This window comes from Anabrus simplex, chromosome 1, assembly GCF_040414725.1.
Source record: "Anabrus simplex isolate iqAnaSimp1 chromosome 1, ASM4041472v1, whole genome shotgun sequence".
NCBI classification, from domain to species: Eukaryota; Metazoa; Arthropoda; class Insecta; order Orthoptera; family Tettigoniidae; genus Anabrus; species Anabrus simplex.
Window position 1 is genome coordinate 662,288,963 of NC_090265.1, and position 21,265 is coordinate 662,310,227.

Below are 21,265 nucleotides of genomic sequence, written 5' to 3' on the forward strand. Positions count from 1 at the left end.
TTTCCTCCAAGGCTTGTGATGCTTTACACGACATTAACATATATCACGAATATTTTCCTCTACATTTCAGGTAGGTTTCATCTCATAAGAACGTTGGCAACTTTGATATCCTTCGGCAGGTCACTTTGACTCTAGTTCTGGATGGTGAAACTTATCGGTGGTCTCATGACGTATTTTATACAACGGGGCTGCACCCTGTGTCGTTGATGTTTTCATACTTTCTGCTTCGTCCATACAAAAGGTAAACTAACTCCTTATGAAGCGGGGTATGCATGGAGTCCTCAGGTGCTAGGATAATTAAGCAATTATTCAATATGCATTTTTTTATTTCTTAATGCATTTCATATGAAAAAGCACATATACATGAATTAAAGCGTTTGAGTGTACATGATTTGGCAAACCATAAATATAATTTGCATTTTAGTTGAACATGTAACATTATCTTTATTAATAATTTACGTATGTAAATGTATAGAATATGGGTATGTGTGTATGATCCACATCTCCTAAATCATTGGAGCAATTTCAACCAAACTAGGTGCACATATGACTTACTGTCCGGAGAAAAAGCTTTCCTAGGAGTTGGGGTGGAGGGGGATGAAGATAGTGTCGAATCCATATATTTTCTGGGTCGCTGAGATAAACTGTGACACTCTGGGCGTCGTTTAAGTCAAAGTTCAGCCCCAATCGGATGGGCGTTAAAAGGGATGAAAAAAGAATTTCCAAAAATGACCGAGATTATGAATGTATGTGTGTGTGTTCCAGCTTATCTCTTAACCAAACTACCAAAAAGGGGACCCAGACGGATCATTTCCGAAGAAGAAAGAAAGATGAAAAGCGAAAGAATTAAGAGGTTCTGGTGTACCGTTACTAGTCAACACCACAACAACTACCGTAACGGTCAGGCAAAAAATACGAACTAGCAGTTACACAACTACCCCAGTTCGTAGATAACAAGTGGAAGCACAATCTGACACAATACACTCCACACAAACAACAACAAACAAGAAGGACTTACCTTGGCAAGTGGAGTAGTGTCACCACCAACCGTGGATAATGAAACAAATCACTGTACTGGACATCAGAAACACATTAAAAGAGTGAAAGAAAGAACACCTTCACTTTTAAAAATAAGAAAATCTTAATTCATAAAATTAAATGGTGAATTAATAACATCGTCCATAAAGGAATAAATAACCTATAAGGAAATAAAAGATTAAAGTTACCAGAATAACAGAGTTAAGCTTAATTACGGATCCGCTTAGTAATTTAATTTAAAACCAAGAACCAAAGAATTAAAGAGAGTAGAAACCTGAGATAACACCTATAATGATTGTATCTTGTCCCAGTAGGATCGCACATCAGCATGAAAATCCAATTGAATAGAGTTTAATTTAGGTAAGAAAGATACGTTCCTCGGATCAGGAAACCCAAAATTAGCAGAAAGCAAAACATCCAAAAATGTCATTACACGACTAACTTTACATCAACAGAGCCACGCCAGCCAAGAAGTTGGTATAATAGAAATAATAATAATAAACTCGCTTCACTTAAAAAACAACAACAACATCAGTAAACAGGCAATGGCGGAATAAGGCAACAACAAAGGTCAAGCAAAATTAAACAAAAGAAAATCACCCAACAAACAAGAAAGAATACCGTCGAAATGAAATATTTGAGGAGAATAAAAACCCAAAGAAAAATTTAAAGCGAATTAGAATTTCATGCTCATGTTCATCCCCGGTAGTTTAAAGGTACTCTAGCCAGATTAGTGATATTTCATATACACAGGCTAAAACAATTCACGGGTGAAAAACAATTCCATACATTTACACCAAAACCTTTACAAACACCAAAGTTCAAATTTTAGAATTTTCCGAGATCCATTTTGGTCCACGTTATCATTTCTTTCAAACGGATTAGACGTACAGGAACGTCGCAAGAAGGTAGTACATTTACCAGACACAATAAGCTGTTTTCAGTTCCTCGAAGAAACTTTTGACACGCAGAATGTTTTCAATATCACAGAAGATGAAGTTTACGGTACTTGTAGTACTTACATGTGTACATCCAAAGGCTAAGCAGTAATAATCCAGTTCATGGATTCATCATAGTACTTACAGAAGTTATCTCACAGCTCACATAAGTAAACAAATTAAGAATACGACGAGGACGATGTCACCAAATTAAAAATTAAAGGTAGAAGGGCGTAAAAGCCACTACACTAGACTTTAGCCGGGGTCAAATTTCCTCCCGAACACAAGCATTTTGGTAGGTTTCCAAGTGCGTCCTCTCGCCATTAGCTCAAGCAACGAACTCCTCTCTAAAAAATGGCTTCCCGCTTTGTTGCCACCAACTAGCTGTACCTGATTGGCTGAGACAACAGTGGGAGGAGCGTGTAACTTAGCGCGTGGCCACAAGAGTGCTGTACACATCCGGAATCGTAAAAATAAATTCACTTTCGATACAGGATAAATGTATGGAGTTTTAAACTAGTTCCTTCCTGTCCACCGGCCAGAAGAACACACAATGAGGAACGAGTAATTCCACAGTTACAAACAGTACGTCAGAAAACACTTCAGTTACTGAATAAAGGTTACCAATTTCCACAACCGAAAGGCCAGTTCAAAACCGTTCCTTGGGAAAGGGATTTTAAGTTATTAATACTGTCTCACTGGGAAGAGAAGAAAGGCCAGGAAGCCTTGAGTTATAGGCCTATGCAGTCTATAGTTGATTAAGTTCGGAAACAAAAGAGAACAAATGGAAAAAAAGCAGTGAACGCTCATTTCTGCAATGTAAAGTGGTAAGAACTGTGCAATATGATGTATAACGTAGGACCTACACCTCTTTTTAAAAGAAACAAACCACCCTTGTTAATAAACCGTTACAGAAAAGGATTGATCATATCTACATTTAATGTTGAACTAATAGAATAATGATGCAAAAGGAATTAAATATAAGGAAACTGGACTGTGTGTTTTGTCAATATTCTAATGAGAAAAACAGAGCGGGTAGGAGAACACTGTTTACCAGTAAAACCCCAGAACGGAATATAATCTCTACTGGGTACGTGTACATGCGATTGACGTGGTTAGGCCCAGTATGTCGCTGTTGCCGTAACTAGAGCCGTGATTAATTCAGTACATTCTCCATGCAAAGGAGATGATCTAAATTAGGAAGATATAATTCTTAAAGCTGTAAGCCATGTCCTAATGAGACAAGACCGCAAAGACACTGTAGTGGTATAGTGTGATGGATTAATACAAAGCAAGGGTGGGAAATGGAGCAGAATACTATGATAAGCTAGTGAGTAAGCTGAGGGAAGATACTAGGAATTAGAAATGCATATTCATTTATATGTGCTTTATGGTAAAACTAATGTGAAATTCATTTCTCAAACGCAAGACCTAAGTCTTCGTAAGATAATAAAGTCGAATAATTCCCATTAAACATCGGATAAGGTGCTATGCCTTAAAAATATAGGCTAATCTGAATATACATCCAACACCTGTGGGTGTGGGACGCAGCCGAAGAATACATCCACGGTATCCCCTGCCTGTCGTAAGAGGCAACTAAAACGGGAAACAAAGGGATGATTGAATTAAAACCATGATACTTGTGATTAGTACCATCACGCGGGAAACACCATGAGTCACCTTTATCTGCAAGTCGTACCACTGTGTTAGGCACACAATAGGTTTGTGATTAGCAGCAGCAGAGAGCGGTTCACAGTGGGCTTCCAGTACCTATGATTAGTACCACTATATGCGGAACATCACGGGCTTACATTGCCTCTGATTTGTACCCACTATGTGAGGAACACCACGGGTCCTGGCGTTGCCTGTGATAAATACCACTATATATGAGCGACACCGTTGGTCTGCGTTGCCTGTGATTTGTACCCACTATGTGAGAAACACCATGGATTTGCGTTGCGTACGAATGGCACCATTATGTTTTGTTGTTGTTGTTGTTGTTGTTGTTGTTGTTGAAGAAGTTATCCTTTCCCGCCGGGAGGGCGGGGCGTGCCCCCTAGAGCGTTGCGCACTCTCTCGGGCTGGGAGATGTGCAGAAAGAGTAAGGTGTGATAAAGGAGAAGGATGGGTAAAACGAAGTAGCAAAATCATGTAGGAGTAATAGTGGGGCCTCTTGGCTAGGGAGATGCTAGATAAGTGGTTGTAGAGAGGGAGGGGAGTGTTAGACGGGAGTGCTAAAGTGGAAGGATGAGTTGAGGAGTTGTAGGGCTGCGGTGATGTGACTGAGGGAAGTTGTGAGGAGTAATAATAATAATAATTTTATTTGCTTTACGTCCCACTAACTACTTTTTAAGGTCTTCGGAGACGCCGAGGTGTCGGAATTTAGTCCCGCAGGAGTTCTATTCCGTGCCAGTAAATCTACTGACACCGGGCTGTCGTATTTGAGCACCTTCAAATACCACTGGACTGAGCCAGGATCGAACCTGCCAAGTTGGGGTTAGAAGGGCAGCGCCTTAAGCGTCTGAGCCACCCAGCCCGGCAGTTATGAGGAGTCTATAGAGATCTGGATGTGAAGATGGGTAGAAGAAGGAGCGAGTTGCGGTGCGGGGTGGGCGTACGTAGTGCGATGTTGAGAGTGAGGATGAGCTGGCCGGGTGCCATGATGTGTAGCGACGGAGGGATGTCTGGGGAAAGGTCGAGGAGGGAAGCAAGAGAGTTCCACTGGATGATGGCGTCGGTAGATGTACGCTCCACTGGCGATGAGGCGATGGACTGCTTCTTCTGTCGGTAGATGGAGACGTACTAAGGTGGTCTGTCCAGAAGAGTTCAGTATGCGGAATGCCCGCCGTGCTGGGACTCCTGTTGCATGAAGTTCGTGGAGGACTTCTTGTTCGGTGATGGTTGTAGCAACGCCGCGAAGGACGCAGCTAAACATTGCGGGTCGAGACGGTGGTGGTGGTGGTGGTGAGGAAGTTGGCGGTGCAACGGTTGCGGTAGTTGATGCAGGCGTGTCGGTGATTTGCTGGTGATGGAAGTAGCAAGATGGGATACGTAGAAAGCTAGGGCGTTCTGAGGTGAGTTGAATAGGTATGGATGAAGACACTACTGGGGAGGGATGGGAGTAAGTTGAAGTTGTGAGAATGCTACACTGAAGGGTGAAGGCAGAGGTCATCGTAGTCGTTGTAGTGGTTGTAGTGGACACGGCACACGTCCAGTGCGGAGTTCGGCCACTTGCTCTTGAAGGTCGGCGGGGAGCTGATTACAGTTGACGTGCAACCCGGCTGAGCAAAAATAGTCGGAGAAGCTGCGATTGGATATGCCCAATAGTGAGGTCGATATGAGATCCTTACATGATAAACACCATAGGTCTACGTTAACTGTGCGCCGTACAATACTTGTGAGTAGTACCATAATATGTGGAACATAGTGAGTACCGCAACTTGAGAAATACCATGGTTCTACTTTCCTAGCGTTAAGTACCATTATGAGGGGCCGTTGACCTGGAGTTTGAACCCGTTTAGACAACAAGCATCATCGTTTCAGGATTGTGCTTTGGAAGCAGCCTCTTGGTCAGGGAAGTGTTGGCCACGGCTCTGACATGGCTCTATGCCTCTGTGTTCGGGAGACGGAGAGGGGATGGTCCCCACCGTCGGCCGTCCTGAGAATGTTTTCCGTGGTTTTCTACTCTCCTGCACTAAGGCGAATGCCGGGACAGTTCCTAGTTTAGGCAACGACCGCCAACCCTGTTACCCCCGCACATTTCCTTCACCATAACAAATCTCCTGTCCTGAGAGACGGCGTCACCGTCTAAAAGGCCCGCCTACCCCTTCAGGGGAGGAATGAAAGCATTTTAGTAATAGTCGTGCACAAGTAGCAATACAGAGAAGAAATGGTCGCGCAGAATGGTAGGAGAGACATCGTGGCGGCGGCGGTGGTGGTGGTGGTTGCTTTAAGAGGAAGTACAACTGGGCAATCATCGCCTCCTAATACTAATCATATGGAATATGGAAAAGGTCCGACACTTCGAAATAACAACATTTTTTATTTTACATGAAAATAAGGTGGACGCCGTGTTTCCAGGGTACTAAACGAAATTCTCGGTTCAAAATGGGACCTCTGGCAGCGTGTATGATGTGTATAATCAAACGGTAGAGAAGACACTCACAAGGGAACATCCTCAATGGTGAAGTCGCCGATCGCGATGAAACTTAGCAAACACATTGAGGTACATGTAAAAACAATGCCGGCATCAATTTTAGGCGCCAACATTCATTAGCGCGTTAACTAAGGGGCCTAAAAGTTGCGACATTTCAAGTTCCGCGCGAACAGCGATGAATTCCTCCTGACCAATGCTTAGCTGGAACACTGCTTTGTGCCACACCTCTGCGCCTCCTCCCCTCCGCCCCGCCTGGTTCAACACACTCGTTTCCCTCTCCCCGCGCTGCCGTCTGCTTAGCTGTCGAACAGAACCTGTGCTACACTGCGTACGCTATCAGTCTTCCTCATAGCTTTCCCTTGGAATTTCCACATTGTATAGGCAGTTTACATTGTTGTACCAGTGCGTACAATAGCCATGTACACTTTTACGTATGTAACTGCCATTTTACCCAGAAGACTGTAGTGTGATATTTTAATATGGCTACTTGTTGAATACATAGACCTCTGTCAGCTATAGCGCAAAAGTACGAGTAAGTAGGACTACAGCTCTGCCTGTGATTACGGTATATCTACTGCATATATAAATGCACATCTTTATTTCTTTTTAAAGACTTTGCTTATTACGTCAATCATTCCATGTCATACTCATATCAATGTTGTCTATGCATTTAATTGATTTATGTTCGACAACCATGGCTGCAATTGAAATATGTTGTGCCTTTCACTGCAAAACATAAATACATCGTTCAATACAAGCACAAATAAAAACATTCTATCTAGATTCCTTATACCAGAGTACGTAATACGGGAAATACCAGCAGTTTCTAACACGGAGTTTATAATTGCTGTTGTTCGCGATTGCGTTTCGTTATGACACAACTGATAGCGTACACAAAATGGGGGTAGGGGAGTGGACATGAAAAGAAGGTCTGGACTTGTAACCATATTTTGATATCCCGAGGTACAACATCTCATTACATTCATTGAGATCCTCTACCCCGGTACGTAATTTCTTTAAATAAAAGGATATTTAACGTTGTTTCAAGGTGGGTGATTTGTTTTAATAAATTTCATATGTATGTCCACTCTAAATGACACTACCGACAACTTCAAGGTGTTTCAGACGTAAATAATAATTTAAGCCTAGGTCGGACGCGGTACCTTATACCACGTTTGTCCACGCCCGATGGTGCTTAACTCGGGGTTGTACCCACGAATTGACAACCCACCGGAATTAGCAGGAATGAAAATATAACATTTGCATAAAATATGAGTAAATACGTTTAGGTTATTTATTATCATTATGTGTGAAACGGAACGTGATTTAAAGGATTTCAATAATTATAGTACGTAAAGAAGCAAAATATAGCGCCGGTCTCGTTCCACAGCCAAGCAGCCGGCAAGCGCGAGGAGAAGGGAGGGGAACGTGCCGGAGAGAACCACTTGGAGGGTAAAAGGCGGTGCAGAGGGTGTGTCTCCAGACGGGAAGTGTGTGTGCCGGCTTAGCATTGGCCAGCAGGCATTCATCGCTGATCGCGCGGAACTTGAAATGTCGCAACTTTTAGGCCCCTTAGTTAACGCGCTAATGAATGTTGGCGCCTAAAATTGATGCTGGCAATGTTTTTACATGTACCTCAATGTGTTTGCTAAGTTTCATCGCGATCGGCGACTTCACCATTGTGGATGTTCCCTTGTCAGTACTCAGCAGACCGAATACATCCACGTTCTTTAAGTTAGAGAATACATGTATTTTATTACGCAAAACAGGGTTCGAATTTTCTTCACGTTCTTTTTAGTTCTAGAAGTTTTTACGTCTTATGACTGGTTACGTTATTTTAACGACAGACTTTTTTAACCAATAGTAAAGTGTTTTCTTATTAATTGCACCTGTTACTTCAAGACTCAGTGGATGTTCAGCAAGAAAATCTTTTATACAAATTATCTTAAGAAATAAGGAAATATGCTCTCGGACTTTAAAAATAGTCCTCGGCTCAATTTAATTTGCTCATATATTATTCAACGCTTTAAGACTCTTGTCAAGAGGAAGTATATACAAAGTTTTAAGACAATTGGTACTATACTTTTAGGTTTAGGTTATACGTTAACGTTTACGATCATTTTTTTTAATTAAGTCATGCCTAATTTTGTAAAATTTGTGTACACTTTATGCATTGTTTTTGTAACCTTGTCATTGTCTGCTTTTCTAATTTTATGGCTGATGATGACGCACACCAGCATCGAAACCGGTACTAATAATAATAACATGTTATAAATGATTTCATAATATTGTATGGTATTGAATAGATGGACCTTTCTTGTTCCCATTAGATTCTCGGTTCAGTACAGAATTAACATGAAGTTTTTAAAATTGAACGTAAACTTGAACGCAAAAGAGCATCATAGGACATGTTTATACCGGCTGACAACGAAGAAAATTTATTCGAAGATAAATGATGCCACAATACAACAGGTTAAGAGCCGTTACCTAGGCATCAAAATAACTCAGAATGGGAGGTGTATAGTCGTTCAAAAAAGGAATGAGGGAATGGTATTGTATGTTCTTCGCATTTAATATTCCATTATTACACAATTTAAATGCTTTGGGGCATTTTGAGGTATTCATTATTCCTATACAGTCATGGATTTTCTATGACCTTTAAGTGCCAAGTTATGAAGTAACAGATGTTACACCATAAAATATGTAAATCACCAATCCTGGAGACTGAATATATAACAGCGTGGCGCTTTAATGATAAATAAAATGTTCCCTAATGGAAAGACAGTTTCATCTCTGAAGCCTCGCTTTCTTTTGTATTTGGACGGACTGAATAAAGAATTTATTTGTCAGTCCCTTGAAAGTTCGCTTTATGTTGTGGTTTGTCGCTTTTTCATACGAGAGTTTTGTTTCTGATTCTGAAGCGGACATAATGAACATCCGGGAGCGCGGGAGTTTCCTCTGTGGTGGAGGAAATGTGATTACCTGGGGACGAGCCAGGTCAGGACCAACTCTGTTCGTTGGTTACTGCAGTCAGAGTAACATGAAGCTTGTGCTCATTAGACTGCACTGGTTGTCTGTCTGAATATGTATCGTGTTCGTGGCTAACAATGGAGGGGAACCGAACCACCATTTTTCTCTCATTATCACTGCCCGTCGTTGAAAGGTGAACAGAAGCCTACTTTGCTCGTTCCTCTCGAGTAACAGTACTATACCACATCAAAATAAAAAATGCAAATTAGAGTAATCACTCGCTTGGTTAGTCGTAAACTTTTAAATCTTCTAATTATGTTGGTTACATTCAATATCAGCCCCAATGGGACTAAAGACGCATTTATTAGTGGGGAACAGCTGGGCTGAGTGGCTCAGACGATTGAGGCGCTGGCCTTCTGACCCCCAACATGGCAGGTTCTATTCTGGCTCACCGGTGGTATTTGAAGATGTTCAGATACGTCAACCTCGTTTCGGTATATTTACTGGCTCGTAAAATAACCCTGCGGGACTACATTCCGGCACCTCGGCGTCTCCTCAAACCGTAAAAGAAGTTTAGTGGGTCGTAAATCCAATAACGTTATCATATTATTATTGTCCGACTCGTTGGCTGAATAGTCAGCGTACTAGCCTTCGGTTCAGAGGGTCCCAGGTTCGATTCCCGGGCGGGTCGGGGATTTTAACCTTCATTGGTTAATTCCAATGGCCCGGGGTCTGGGTGTTAGTGCTATCCCCAACATCCCTGCAACTCACACACCACACATAACACTATCCTCCATGACAGTAACACGCAGTTACATACACATGGCAGATGCCGCCCACCCTCATCGGAGTGTCTGCCTTACAAGGGCTGCACTCGGCTAGAAATAGCCACACGAAATTATTATTATTATTATTATTATTATTATTATTATTATTATTATTATTATTATTATCATTAGAGTAGATCGGGGGGGGGGGGAGATGCCCAACTTAGTGTTTTGAGGACAATAGTTTACTTGAAAATTGAGAGTTTGAGTTAGACATAAAACAAATATATTTTGCCGAGTGATTTCTATATATAGATCAATTAGTGATGCCATTCATATGTAATTTTATGTTTTGGACATTTATTTAGTCATCTCATCCCGAGCATCGGAGTAAGATGGCAATTACATCTGGATGAGTTTCGACTACTAGTTTTATGTCATTCAGGAGACAGATTGTCTAAACACAATCCATAAAGCATATTTATTACGACTATTGAAAAAAAAACACATAAAATCTTATTTTAACCACATGAAATCAGCTGTATGTATGACTCTTGTATCAGAGTTCTTTAGCACAGTTATTGCACATGTTTTCTGAATCTGTACAGGTTTCATGTAATCATTTATCACAAACGATGCAGCGAATCCAGTCCAACCTGTGGTCCAATTTTGTCATAATAATTGAGGGCACATTCAGCACAAAAGTCACTGTCATTCTCTGACCTGCTTAGTCTAACAGATTGACTCGTAGTGGATTTCTTGGGTACTTTCGTCTCGTCGAGCTCTTGCATCTTCTATTCGATGTTTTTCCGTGAGAACTGCAGCTGATTTCTTTTTGCGCTTAGGTAACAGATCCAGGTATAGGAGAAATTGCTTCAAAGGATGTTCCTGGCTTTGTCTCATTTTCAGTCGCTGATTCCGCTGGATCTTCAAATCGGTTGTTGACTTTCTCTGAGGGAGGCGCACATCCTCTGCTATCTGAATAATCTCTTTAATTCCTGTCACGGTTTGATTTCCTGGTGTATGTTCTCGTGATGTTCCTATGAAACAAAAATGTTATATCTAAAGAATCAATTTCGGCACCTTATCTCGAAGAAAAAGTGGCATATCTACCGAGGCTCGGAGTGAAATACCACTTACCGCAACGTGCACATAATGGCAGCTTCGGAGCAAGTTAATTTAACAACCTACACTGCAAAGTATCCACCATGCCCAACACATAATAACATTTGCATATCCTACTAATTATACAGGGTTATTCACCTAACATGTTACACGCAAATAACTTCTAAACCATTAAAGATATCAGCATTCTGTTTTCATATTCGTAAATGGTACGCAGGGTATTGTAAAATAACGTGCTACTTAGTCTCATGGGGTGATTAATAACCGAGATATTGATACTAACTCCATATTTTTAAATGGAACCTCACAAATTTATACATCTGATTTAAAAGTTCATCTGCGTACAAGTTCAAATGTGTAAGTATTTTCAAAATAGGACAATTACTTTTTGAGATATGAATAAGAACAGCATGCGCGGTTTTGCATGCCGCATCAGACGGCGTGAAGTTGGGCAAGGACATATTGAGGCGCAAGCTGCTTCCTGGCCTTGATTCCAGCCACAGAACGGATACCAGGCATGTACTATAAACATAATATGATGTACCGTAACATACCCTGGGTGTGCAACGTTATTGTGTGACTGGCGAACACACAACGGGGAAGGGAGATTAAAGTTGTATTGTTTTGTTTTGACATGTAATAGGCTGCGCTCAGTTTAGTATTTTATCTGACGGATGGGAATGGGAAGGATTTGGAAAGAAAGTCGGCCGTGGCCTATCACAAAGGTACCTATCTGGTATTTGCCTGGTGTTGAACATGGGACACCGTGAAAATCAATGTCAGGTTGGGCGAGGCAGGACTCGAACCTACGCTCTCCCGAATGCACGCTACTACAGTCGCGCTGGAGCTCTGCGGAGATTAATGCATGTAAAATAAAACATAAATGATTGTGTTGCTGCCATCTCACTACGATCAGCTCTGAATTGTTTTTCTAGAAGGAGCTCTTCCGGTGTTTTGTGTTATGTTTATTTCTCAACTCATAGAATAGTATGAACTGTACACTAAAACCAGTGACAATTATAGCTTTCGTTATGTTCCTTTCAATGCAAAGTACTTATTTTATTCGCTTTAAACACATCAACCCTTTCTGTCCTGTCATGTGTTAGCCTGTCATACACACTTTGCAAACCCATCACATGTGTACGAGGTACATACCTGGTACCCATTCTGAGGCTGGAATCAAGGCCAGGAAGCAGCTTGCGCCTCAATATGTCCTTGTCCGACTTCACGCCGTCTGATGCGGCATGCGAAACAGCGTATGCTGTTCTTATTATATCTCAAAAAGTAATTGTCCGATTTTGAAAATACTTACACATTTGAACTTGTACGCAGATGAACTTTTAAATCAGCTGTATAAATTTGTGCCGTTCCATTTAACAATATGGTGTTAGTATCAATCTCTCGGTTATTAATCACCCCATGAGACTAAGTAGCACGTTATTTTACAATACCCTGCGAACCATTTACGAATATGAAAACAGAATGCTGATAATTATCATTAATGGTTTAGAAGTTATTTGCGTGTAACATGTTAGGTGAATAACCCTGTACAGGCATATAAGCACTTAAAAACAACTGTGCATTGTTAACAAAGCATCGACTTAAGTTCTTACCTTGAATTTCTTGATAACAGAGCGGGAAAACATTTTTCATTGGACTCAACGGACAACTTAGGCCAACAAGCGCGAGACAAGTTGGTGTGTACCGAGCTCGATAGTTGCAGTCGCTTAGGTGCGGCCAGTATCCAGTATTCGGGAGATCCTGGGTTCGAACCCCACTGTCGGCAGCCCTGAAGATGGTTTTCCGTGGTTTCCCGTTTTCACACCAAGCAAATGCCGGGGCTTTACCTTAATTAAGGCCACGGCCGCATCCTTCTCACTCCTAGCCCTTCCCTGTCACATCCTCGCCATAAGACCTATCTGTGTCGGTGCGACGTAAAGCAAATAGCAACCAAAAAAAAATATAAACAAGTTGGTGTTGCAATCTAGTGGTACCCGACGGAACTACGAAGCTATAGGCATCTTCCCCCGAACGACTCTATTATTATTATTATTATTATTATTATTATTATTATTATTATTATTATTATTATTATTATTATTATTATTATTGTGGAACCGTAAAAACCAATGGCGATGCCATATCGAAGCGTAAATGGCATGTGTTCGTAATCGCGTCTTCGCATGGAATTACCTTGATCTATGTTTGGAAGTCAAAATTATCAGCGGTAAATTTGTGTTTGTAAATTTACTGTCAAGCAGGGGCGTAGGTGGTGGTGATTATTGTTTTAAAAGGAGGTACCACTATGCAACAACCATCCTCAAGCAGGGGCGTAGTCAACAGGGGGAAATTTCACGAAAATGAAATAAACAGAAACTGGCAATAAACTAAATAAACATTCAGAAACATAATTGTAGAACCAACAAATCTGTTGAACATATTTTATAAGAAGCCTCGAAAGTTGGTTTTTAGATTGTAAAATCATTTGTGTAAAACTGTTGAACTTGATAATATTGTTCTTGTTCTGTTTTTAATTTAAGATTTTGTAGTGTACTGCAATCTGAATATCAACATAATTCACTTGTAACAGTGTTCTTGCACGCGCGCACCACCCACACACACACACAAGCACCTCCATTGTATTCTACCATCATTTTGTAATTATAACACCCCACAACCATCGGCCGATCCTGGCTACGCTACTGCCATCAAGCAAAACCTCTTCCAGACAAGATTCGAAAACGTTAGTGTCTCTGAAAATATTTTATGTTATTTATTTATTCGTTTATTTATATATTTATTTATTTAATGATAATATTGTTGATTTTACGTCCCATGAACACCGGGCGAGTTGGCCGTGCGGTTAGGGGCGTGCAGCTGTGAGCTTGTTTTCGGAAGATAGTGGGTTCGAACCCCACTGTCGGCAGCCCTGAAATTGGTTTTCCGTGGTTTCCCATTTTCATACCAGGCAAATACTGGGGCTGTACCTTAATTAAGGCCAAGGCCGCTTCCTTCCCATTTCTAAGCCCTTCCTATCCCATCGTCGCCACAAGGCCTATCTGTGTCGGTGCGACGTAAAGCAAATAGCACGTCCCATGAAATATTTTTACAGTTTACGGATACGCAGAGTTGCCAGATTATTGACATACTGGAGTTCATTTATCTGCTGGTAAACCTACCTACATGAGTCTGGCGTACAGTATTACCAGATCTAAAAACAATATTTCGGAAGGTCGGATCAAAAATTTTGGAAGATCTAGTCAAAATTTCCGAAGATGATTAGAAATATGTTAATTTGTATTATTTTACAGAAAATTAAATTATCATACAATTAACTCTCTCCTTGAGTACAACCCTTCGTAAGTGTGTAGTGGCATCACGCGACAAGCCTTCAGGAGTCTCTGCTTTTGGCATGGTGATTTGCTTCCTGTAAGCTCATCCTGGTCAAGCTCTTGATCTGATCCATCCATCGAAACTTTGCACGTCCTCTAGGTCTTCGGCTGTCGACTTTTCCCTCTATGATAAGTATTTCCATTGCCTCCTGTCTTCTCGCAATATGACCAAAATATCTGAGATTTTTTGGTTGATAAAGGTTAATTCAGTCAGTCATTCATCTGAGGATCTTCCTTTTCTTATGATGACATTGTTGTCAAAATGGACCTAACATTTAGGTCATCGCCCACTACCCTTCCTCTTTTCCCTGGCCCTTGCAGATGTGGTTCTTTGTCAGACACAGAAAGACTATACCACGTTCGAAATCCTAGCAATACTTTTCAATGCCCTTGGGAGTTACGTGGTAGGTCATGTAGAACAGCTCAGTCCACTATCATATCAGAATGAATATGTACGAGAAACCCTTACCTTTCGCATGTTAAAGAACTCATCCTCGAACCCTAAATTCTCGTAAAACTGATAATAAATGAAAGGAAAAAACGTGTATAATATTGTAGCTTAATTCTATAAAGAGAGGACCGGAAAATCGGAAGAATTTCATCTCATTTCGTGTTTACTGGAATATTTTTAAAACAGGACGTTCTGAAATTTCGGAGGATGTGGCAACACTGCTGGTGTATCTGAGCGTCTTCTTGTTCTACCGGACTGAGTAGGGATCGAACCTACAACTTGGTCTCAGAAGGCCAGCTCTTTAGCGTCTGAGCCACTGGTATTTATTTATTTATTTATTTATTTATTTATTTATTTATTTATTTATTTATTTATTTATTTATTTATTTATTTTCGTAATTTTTGCTGACTGTCGTAGTGTTTGTATTCATAAATACTGTCTGTGAGGTATGTGATTGCGTAATCACACCTTGGTGTAGGTTCGAAGTATGTACGATGAATCCTCAGCCCGAAGTCTGCTTGGATCCTCAACAGCTCCACCATCACTGAGCTAGGGCGTCGCTGAAGATGTGCCCTAGGGAAATGAGTAGTGAGGTAGTTTTCTGTTACTTTCCTCACTGTCTCGTGAGCCAGAAAGTGCTGTGCTATTTCAGTCCCCCAAGTCAAGTAAAATGCGCGCGCCAACCGACCCTCTACGCAAGTCTCGTTCAAGAATTTGAAATTAACACAAAGACACCTTTCATTTCAAATAATAATGCACCTGGGTCGTGGATGGTATTCGAGTCATCTCCACAGGATCAGGGTATTGGACATACCTCACTGCCCAGAAACCCTGGAGAAATAGCCGACTTGAACCACATCCTACTCTCATGTAAGGAAGTGCTCTCAACATCAGAACCATCTGTACTTTTCTCTAGTAAAGTTAAATACCCCACTACCAACTTCAAACTCTACTCCACAATTATGCGCAAAATTTCACAATATTTATCAGACTGCAGTATTCAGTTATAATCATGATTCCTTTTCAACCACGAAGATCTGTAAATGTATGCTCTCTCACTGTGTAAATACTGGCCGCATGGTCTTCCAAGGCCGAAAGCCATTAGTGTATGAAAAAAGAAAAAATCGACCCTCTAAATTATACCTTCATGTCATTGAGGGACTGGCTGCTTAAGGAGTGTTCATACTGTGACCGTTCACGGTACTTTAGATACCATATCGTGACATTCCATATCAATAATATGCCGTTTTCCGCGTCATTCTACGACGTTTTGCCGCAAAGTTAGCATGCCACAACGCTGCACGGTATACGAACGATGCGCTGCTACTTTAGAGGACAAGGGGCTCTGTGCGCGTAATGACGAGGGCGAGTCATACGCTAGCCAGCAATTAGGGTGTTTCTTTCTCCTGTGCGAGTGAGTTGGAAGGAGTAGAAGGTCATGTGACAGCCCGCCAGCCATGCTTAATAAGTCGGGTTAACTTGGGGAGAAGTAACTCCCTAAATATTTGTTGGTGATTTTTAGTGATACCAACCAAAACCTTCATTTGTTTCAGAATTTTCAATATTAATAACAATAATAAGGATCATGTGACTATTGACTTACGCATCTAATATTCATAAATAAGAGCTTGCCGTGATCAAGGAATTATTTAGTTAAAGATGACAACGAAACATCTTCCAGTTATTCAACTTATCATTGATTACGTGATCTGAATCGGTGCAGAGAATTACAGAACATCGCCACAGGTCTGGCGAGGTGAGCCTATCCTGGAGTTTAGCAAGACGTAAGTCAATCATTGCACAAGTTGTAGATGACGCTTTGGCGATTATAAGTAAACCGCCGATCCTAAGAGAATGAGATTCGATCAGTAAAATATGGAAGGTCGGAGCTATCTTTTGATATGCAAATCAACGCCGACAAACGGCTTTTTACGGAAGCGGCCCCCGACATGAAGGCGGAGTTAACCCCCACTCTTGATTTTTTCCTCTGTTTTACAAAAGGAATCGGACAGGAGACTACTTATCCACTATCTACTGTGTCTCCGTGCTGTCCAGACGTGTTGCTATTTTGCACGACCTGTGATATTGTGTAATACTTTCATCAAGTGATGAAGTACTGCAATTGTGAGATTTAACTAGCAGAAGTACTGCATAAATCATTATTTAAGCGCAGTGATTATTGACGTGCACTTATTGTGTAAATTTCGTGTATTTATAACATTTTGTATCATGGTGTAATCAATGAGGATAGTGAACGAGGAATAATCTACCTGTTAAGAGCTGCGTAGCATTCAAGCTACTGTAATATATGCTCAATGGATTCGTGTGTGGCTAGATTAATCCACTACTAGTCAAATACAGTGAAGTGTTGTGAGAGCACAATTGGAATTACAATTAGAACGTTGAAAAAGTGAATTTGTTCAGGAAATTGCGACTCACGCATAATAATAATAATAATAATAATAATAATTTGGGCAGCGTCTGCTGAAAGTACAAACGTAGATGTGAGTTGTTTTACATTGTGAGGGGATGTGAAATAAGCAAGTTAGTTACCCTTAACGTTGGATTACAGTGCAAGTGAATACGTGATAGTTCAGCAATATTCGGGATAAATTTAACCATGCCTGAATGTAGTGCGTGTTACAAAGTGACTCAATTATAACCATAGTGTTTTACCCTCTTGCATATTGGAACGAGTGATCGCTGGTCTGGGAAGAGGATACACGAATCACTCACCTACCCAACATCTCATTGTGTTGGATACATCCAGGATTATTATGCGTGGTGAAGTCTACAAAATGGAGTTCATCCCGGAAACGAACCAAGGACCTTACGACATCAAAGGCAGCAAGATGATGGCTTAAGCTGTTATGAGTGTGCTGCCTCGGACGAGAATGATCACCCTAAGATAAGTGCATTTTCAAGTTTACTATGTTTGAAAGTCATTTTCCCTCCTGTAAATAGTTAGAATTAGCATGTCAAGTAGATTAAAAATGTGAATGATGATCGCGGGCTGTTCGAAGGGATTAAAATTTTTAGCTTGTGTAGTAGGAAGTTTGTACTGGCAATGATGACTAGCAGTTTATTTAAACCCCTTGGAAAGTAATGCATGTTAGTTATAAGATTCCTGTAATGATTTATTTTGTCTTCAAGAAGTGTTATGATGGATGGAAGTGGTATCCATCTAGGTAACCCCAGATCTTATGATAAGATGAGATGCTCTGCCTCTTCAAAAGAATACGAGGATGACTTGTATGTCATGTATAAGACGGAGCATATGAGGAGTTCAAATGATGTTTTTAGATGCGAGTATAAATTTCTGGATCGTGAATTTAATATGTAAATTTGTTTTATAGAGTGGCATGAATTAATATCCCTTATGTAATTATATGCGAGTGTTCGTGGTATTGAGTTGGAAGTGATGGTTGGTGAATATCTATCAATTGATAATCAAGGCGATATAAGTATGTGCCAGAGATAATTTATGCAAAGCGTGAAGAAGTATACCACGCCAGTTATATTGAGATTAGGTTGAATAGAACCATGTGAGCTTGAAGGAGCCGAGTCGGCCCGAATTTATATCGAGGCGGTTTATTAAAGAGAGATACCTTCCCCGGACTGTATGAAAGGGAGGCGTGCGGAAGTACCGTTACACTAGAGAAAGTGACAGATGAATACAAAGGCTAAGCAAGCTGTGGGCACGTTAAAAGCCTGACTGTGGAGTGTTCGATGGCCATTTACTTTCTAACAATATCCGACGGACATTTACGCATAGAGTAGCTAATTGTCACCGCGACTGAATTAATATAGTAGGAACAATAGACTTCCTCCCAATTTATTTTGTTCATTCCATCCGATCTAGAAATTTAAAACATGCATCTTGCAGTGAGAAGACTACGAGTTCGACCCCTATCCAGGGCAACGTGTATCATTGTCATTATTTTTGGTAATGGAAGGACCATTCCCTCCATATAATCTTGTATATATGATAAAGGGTCATATTATGTGTTTGGTGGTAGTTGAGTGTATTATTACAAGTAATATGTCGTGTTATTGTTCACGCGTCATCCATAAGCCCAGTATTATTATATGTTAATTGATCAAATGGTATTTTATTTTAATCCCGGCGAAACATGCCTATGCGATTTGTTATACCTTTGTAAATAATAATGAAGTTAGTTATTAGGGCTGAACATGACTTTCAGATATCTTGGAATGTGCTTGTCATAATTAACATACTGTCTTAATCCTTGATTGCGTAATAATATGATCACAAGAAATTATAATATTTTAAAACTCCAGTTTATGTATAGAAAACTGGGATGATATCAAAGGGGTGATCATTATAGTGCCGATTATTATGTGTAATTAATTAATTGATTAATTAATTAATTAATTAATGACTAACAATGTTGTGAATAATAGAGGTAGTATCAAGTGAAGGGCCTCTAAATATCGGGATTATCGGTGTGGAATATTAATTCCACAAGGCAATTAAATAATAATTTCAATAATATGAATCCCGCTTTTTTTTTTAATTTTGTGATAAAATATTATATGGCACATTTCGTTTTAATCATGGATGTTCTTTCTCAGTTGATAATAAATCAGGTATTCATAAAACTTTAAAACATCATTCTTCTGATTTGTAGTGACGTTGTATTCCTCTTCTGTACTGAGATCCCTACTTATAAATAATTTAGTAATGCCTTTTAGTCCGAACGTACCATTGACCTGAATGCTCTAATATTATAGCCGTGGTTATTATGAAGTAGGGATGATGATGATGAGAATTCGATTCTAGGGCCATTCGCCGAAGATCTCATCACGTATTTTTTTTTTTATTCGGCTGATGCCCTCACGAATTATTATTATTATTCTTGTACACTGAAGCCCCGGACCGGCACAATACCTCAGTGACTTTCTTATTGTCTAAACAAGAATAAGACTGAGGCAGATCAGTGAAATAATCTTGTTCTAGTCCATACCAGAAGATATAGTGCACTGTAAATACAGTGTGAATCCCATGGTCGGCAGTCCTGAAAATGATTTTCCTTGGTTTCCCATCCTCTCACCAGGCAAATGTTGGGGTTATTTTTTCTTAATTAAAGCAATGACCGCTACCTTCCCAATCCTAGCCCTTTCCTATCCCTGCGTCTCCAAAACCCTTCGACGTGTTAGTGCGACGTTTAACGCTAACAAAGAAAAATGGATCTGGGCTGAAGTTTGAAGTAGGAAAGAATCATTAGAATATCCACGGGTAGCTGTGGGATTTGAACATCGAATCTCTGCCGGTCAAAGTCACACATTCACGTTTTTTTAACTCTTCTACATTAAGCGAATAATTTTAATTATACAACCTTCCCGCAACAGCTGCAGGTTCCCCAAGGACAAAGAGTACCTGAATAACAATAATAGATACAGACAGAGTACGGAGTTACTGTACATTAGACCAGGGGAAAGAGTGAGGCACGTCAAACACTTATCTGAGGTCCACAAGCATGGCTCTTGAGGATCATGATGGACTTCTTGTGAGTAGTAATGGCGATGTTATAGTTGAAATCACCACTCAGCCCAAAGGTATTGCAAAAGTTGACAGAAACCCTACGAACAGTTCCTCGAGCACCTAACATCAAGCCGATTACGGAAATTGGATGATAGCGTGTACGTTTGCTTATAGAAGTCCACCATGTCTTCATAAATTCATATTTTTCCACATCGAACTCTTCTGGCTGGTTTTCGTTGGTCTGAAAACTCTAATTGTTGGATGAATGATGAAACCTTCAGAACAGGATGGCTTAGTTCTCAAAGTTGGCAGTCAGTATTCTACAGAAGAAAAATTCCAGTTGCTTTTTCAGAAACTTTTCTAGCTTATATTGGAAAACTACATGGTGTTGACCCAAGTTAATCCTTTGTATTTGTCCATCTAACACGTAAACAGGTATAAGTTTTTCATAAAGTTGAAAATAAATGAAACGAAAATGCTCTCTCTTTACTGAGTCACATAGTCCCTAGCTTCTCATCAACGCAGCTTTGATTCGAAACCCGGTCACTGCATGAGGGATTATTGCAATGAGAAATGCTATTCCAACTTCACATACATAACTGGATGTGTCGTGGCTGAGATCACGATATGAACAGACCCGTCAAACTGCGAGTTTGCTTGTTTACAGTATTTTTCCTTGATATATATACGCTAGCATTATTCTCGAACTTACTGTTAAAACTAACAAACATGCTCTTTGTTGCTTTCAGTGCCTGGTGGGTAACAAATATCAACCATGCCCGCTTCCTGAACGCCTGGATGCTGAAGTATTTGATGCGATTCATGCCTCTGCTCTGGACCAAGGGCTAAAGGCTGACCTTCTAGACACTTGGTTTGGCCGCCAGGAGGAGAGCTACGTCTTACAACAGCCCAGGTAAGACA

At 40.5% G+C, this 21,265-nt stretch overlaps 1 protein-coding gene across 1 annotated transcript in view; it reads left to right on the top strand.

Moving 5' to 3' along the window:
- Nucleotides 1-21,265, top strand: part of LOC136857286 (protein qui-1) — a 2,256,165-nt gene that overhangs the window by 1,867,881 nt on the left and 367,019 nt on the right. Inside the window, exon 7 of the mRNA XM_068225125.1 lies at nt 21,094-21,257. Coding sequence (XP_068081226.1) covers nt 21,094-21,257 — 164 coding nt within the window. The remainder of the gene's footprint in view (nt 1-21,093; nt 21,258-21,265) is intronic.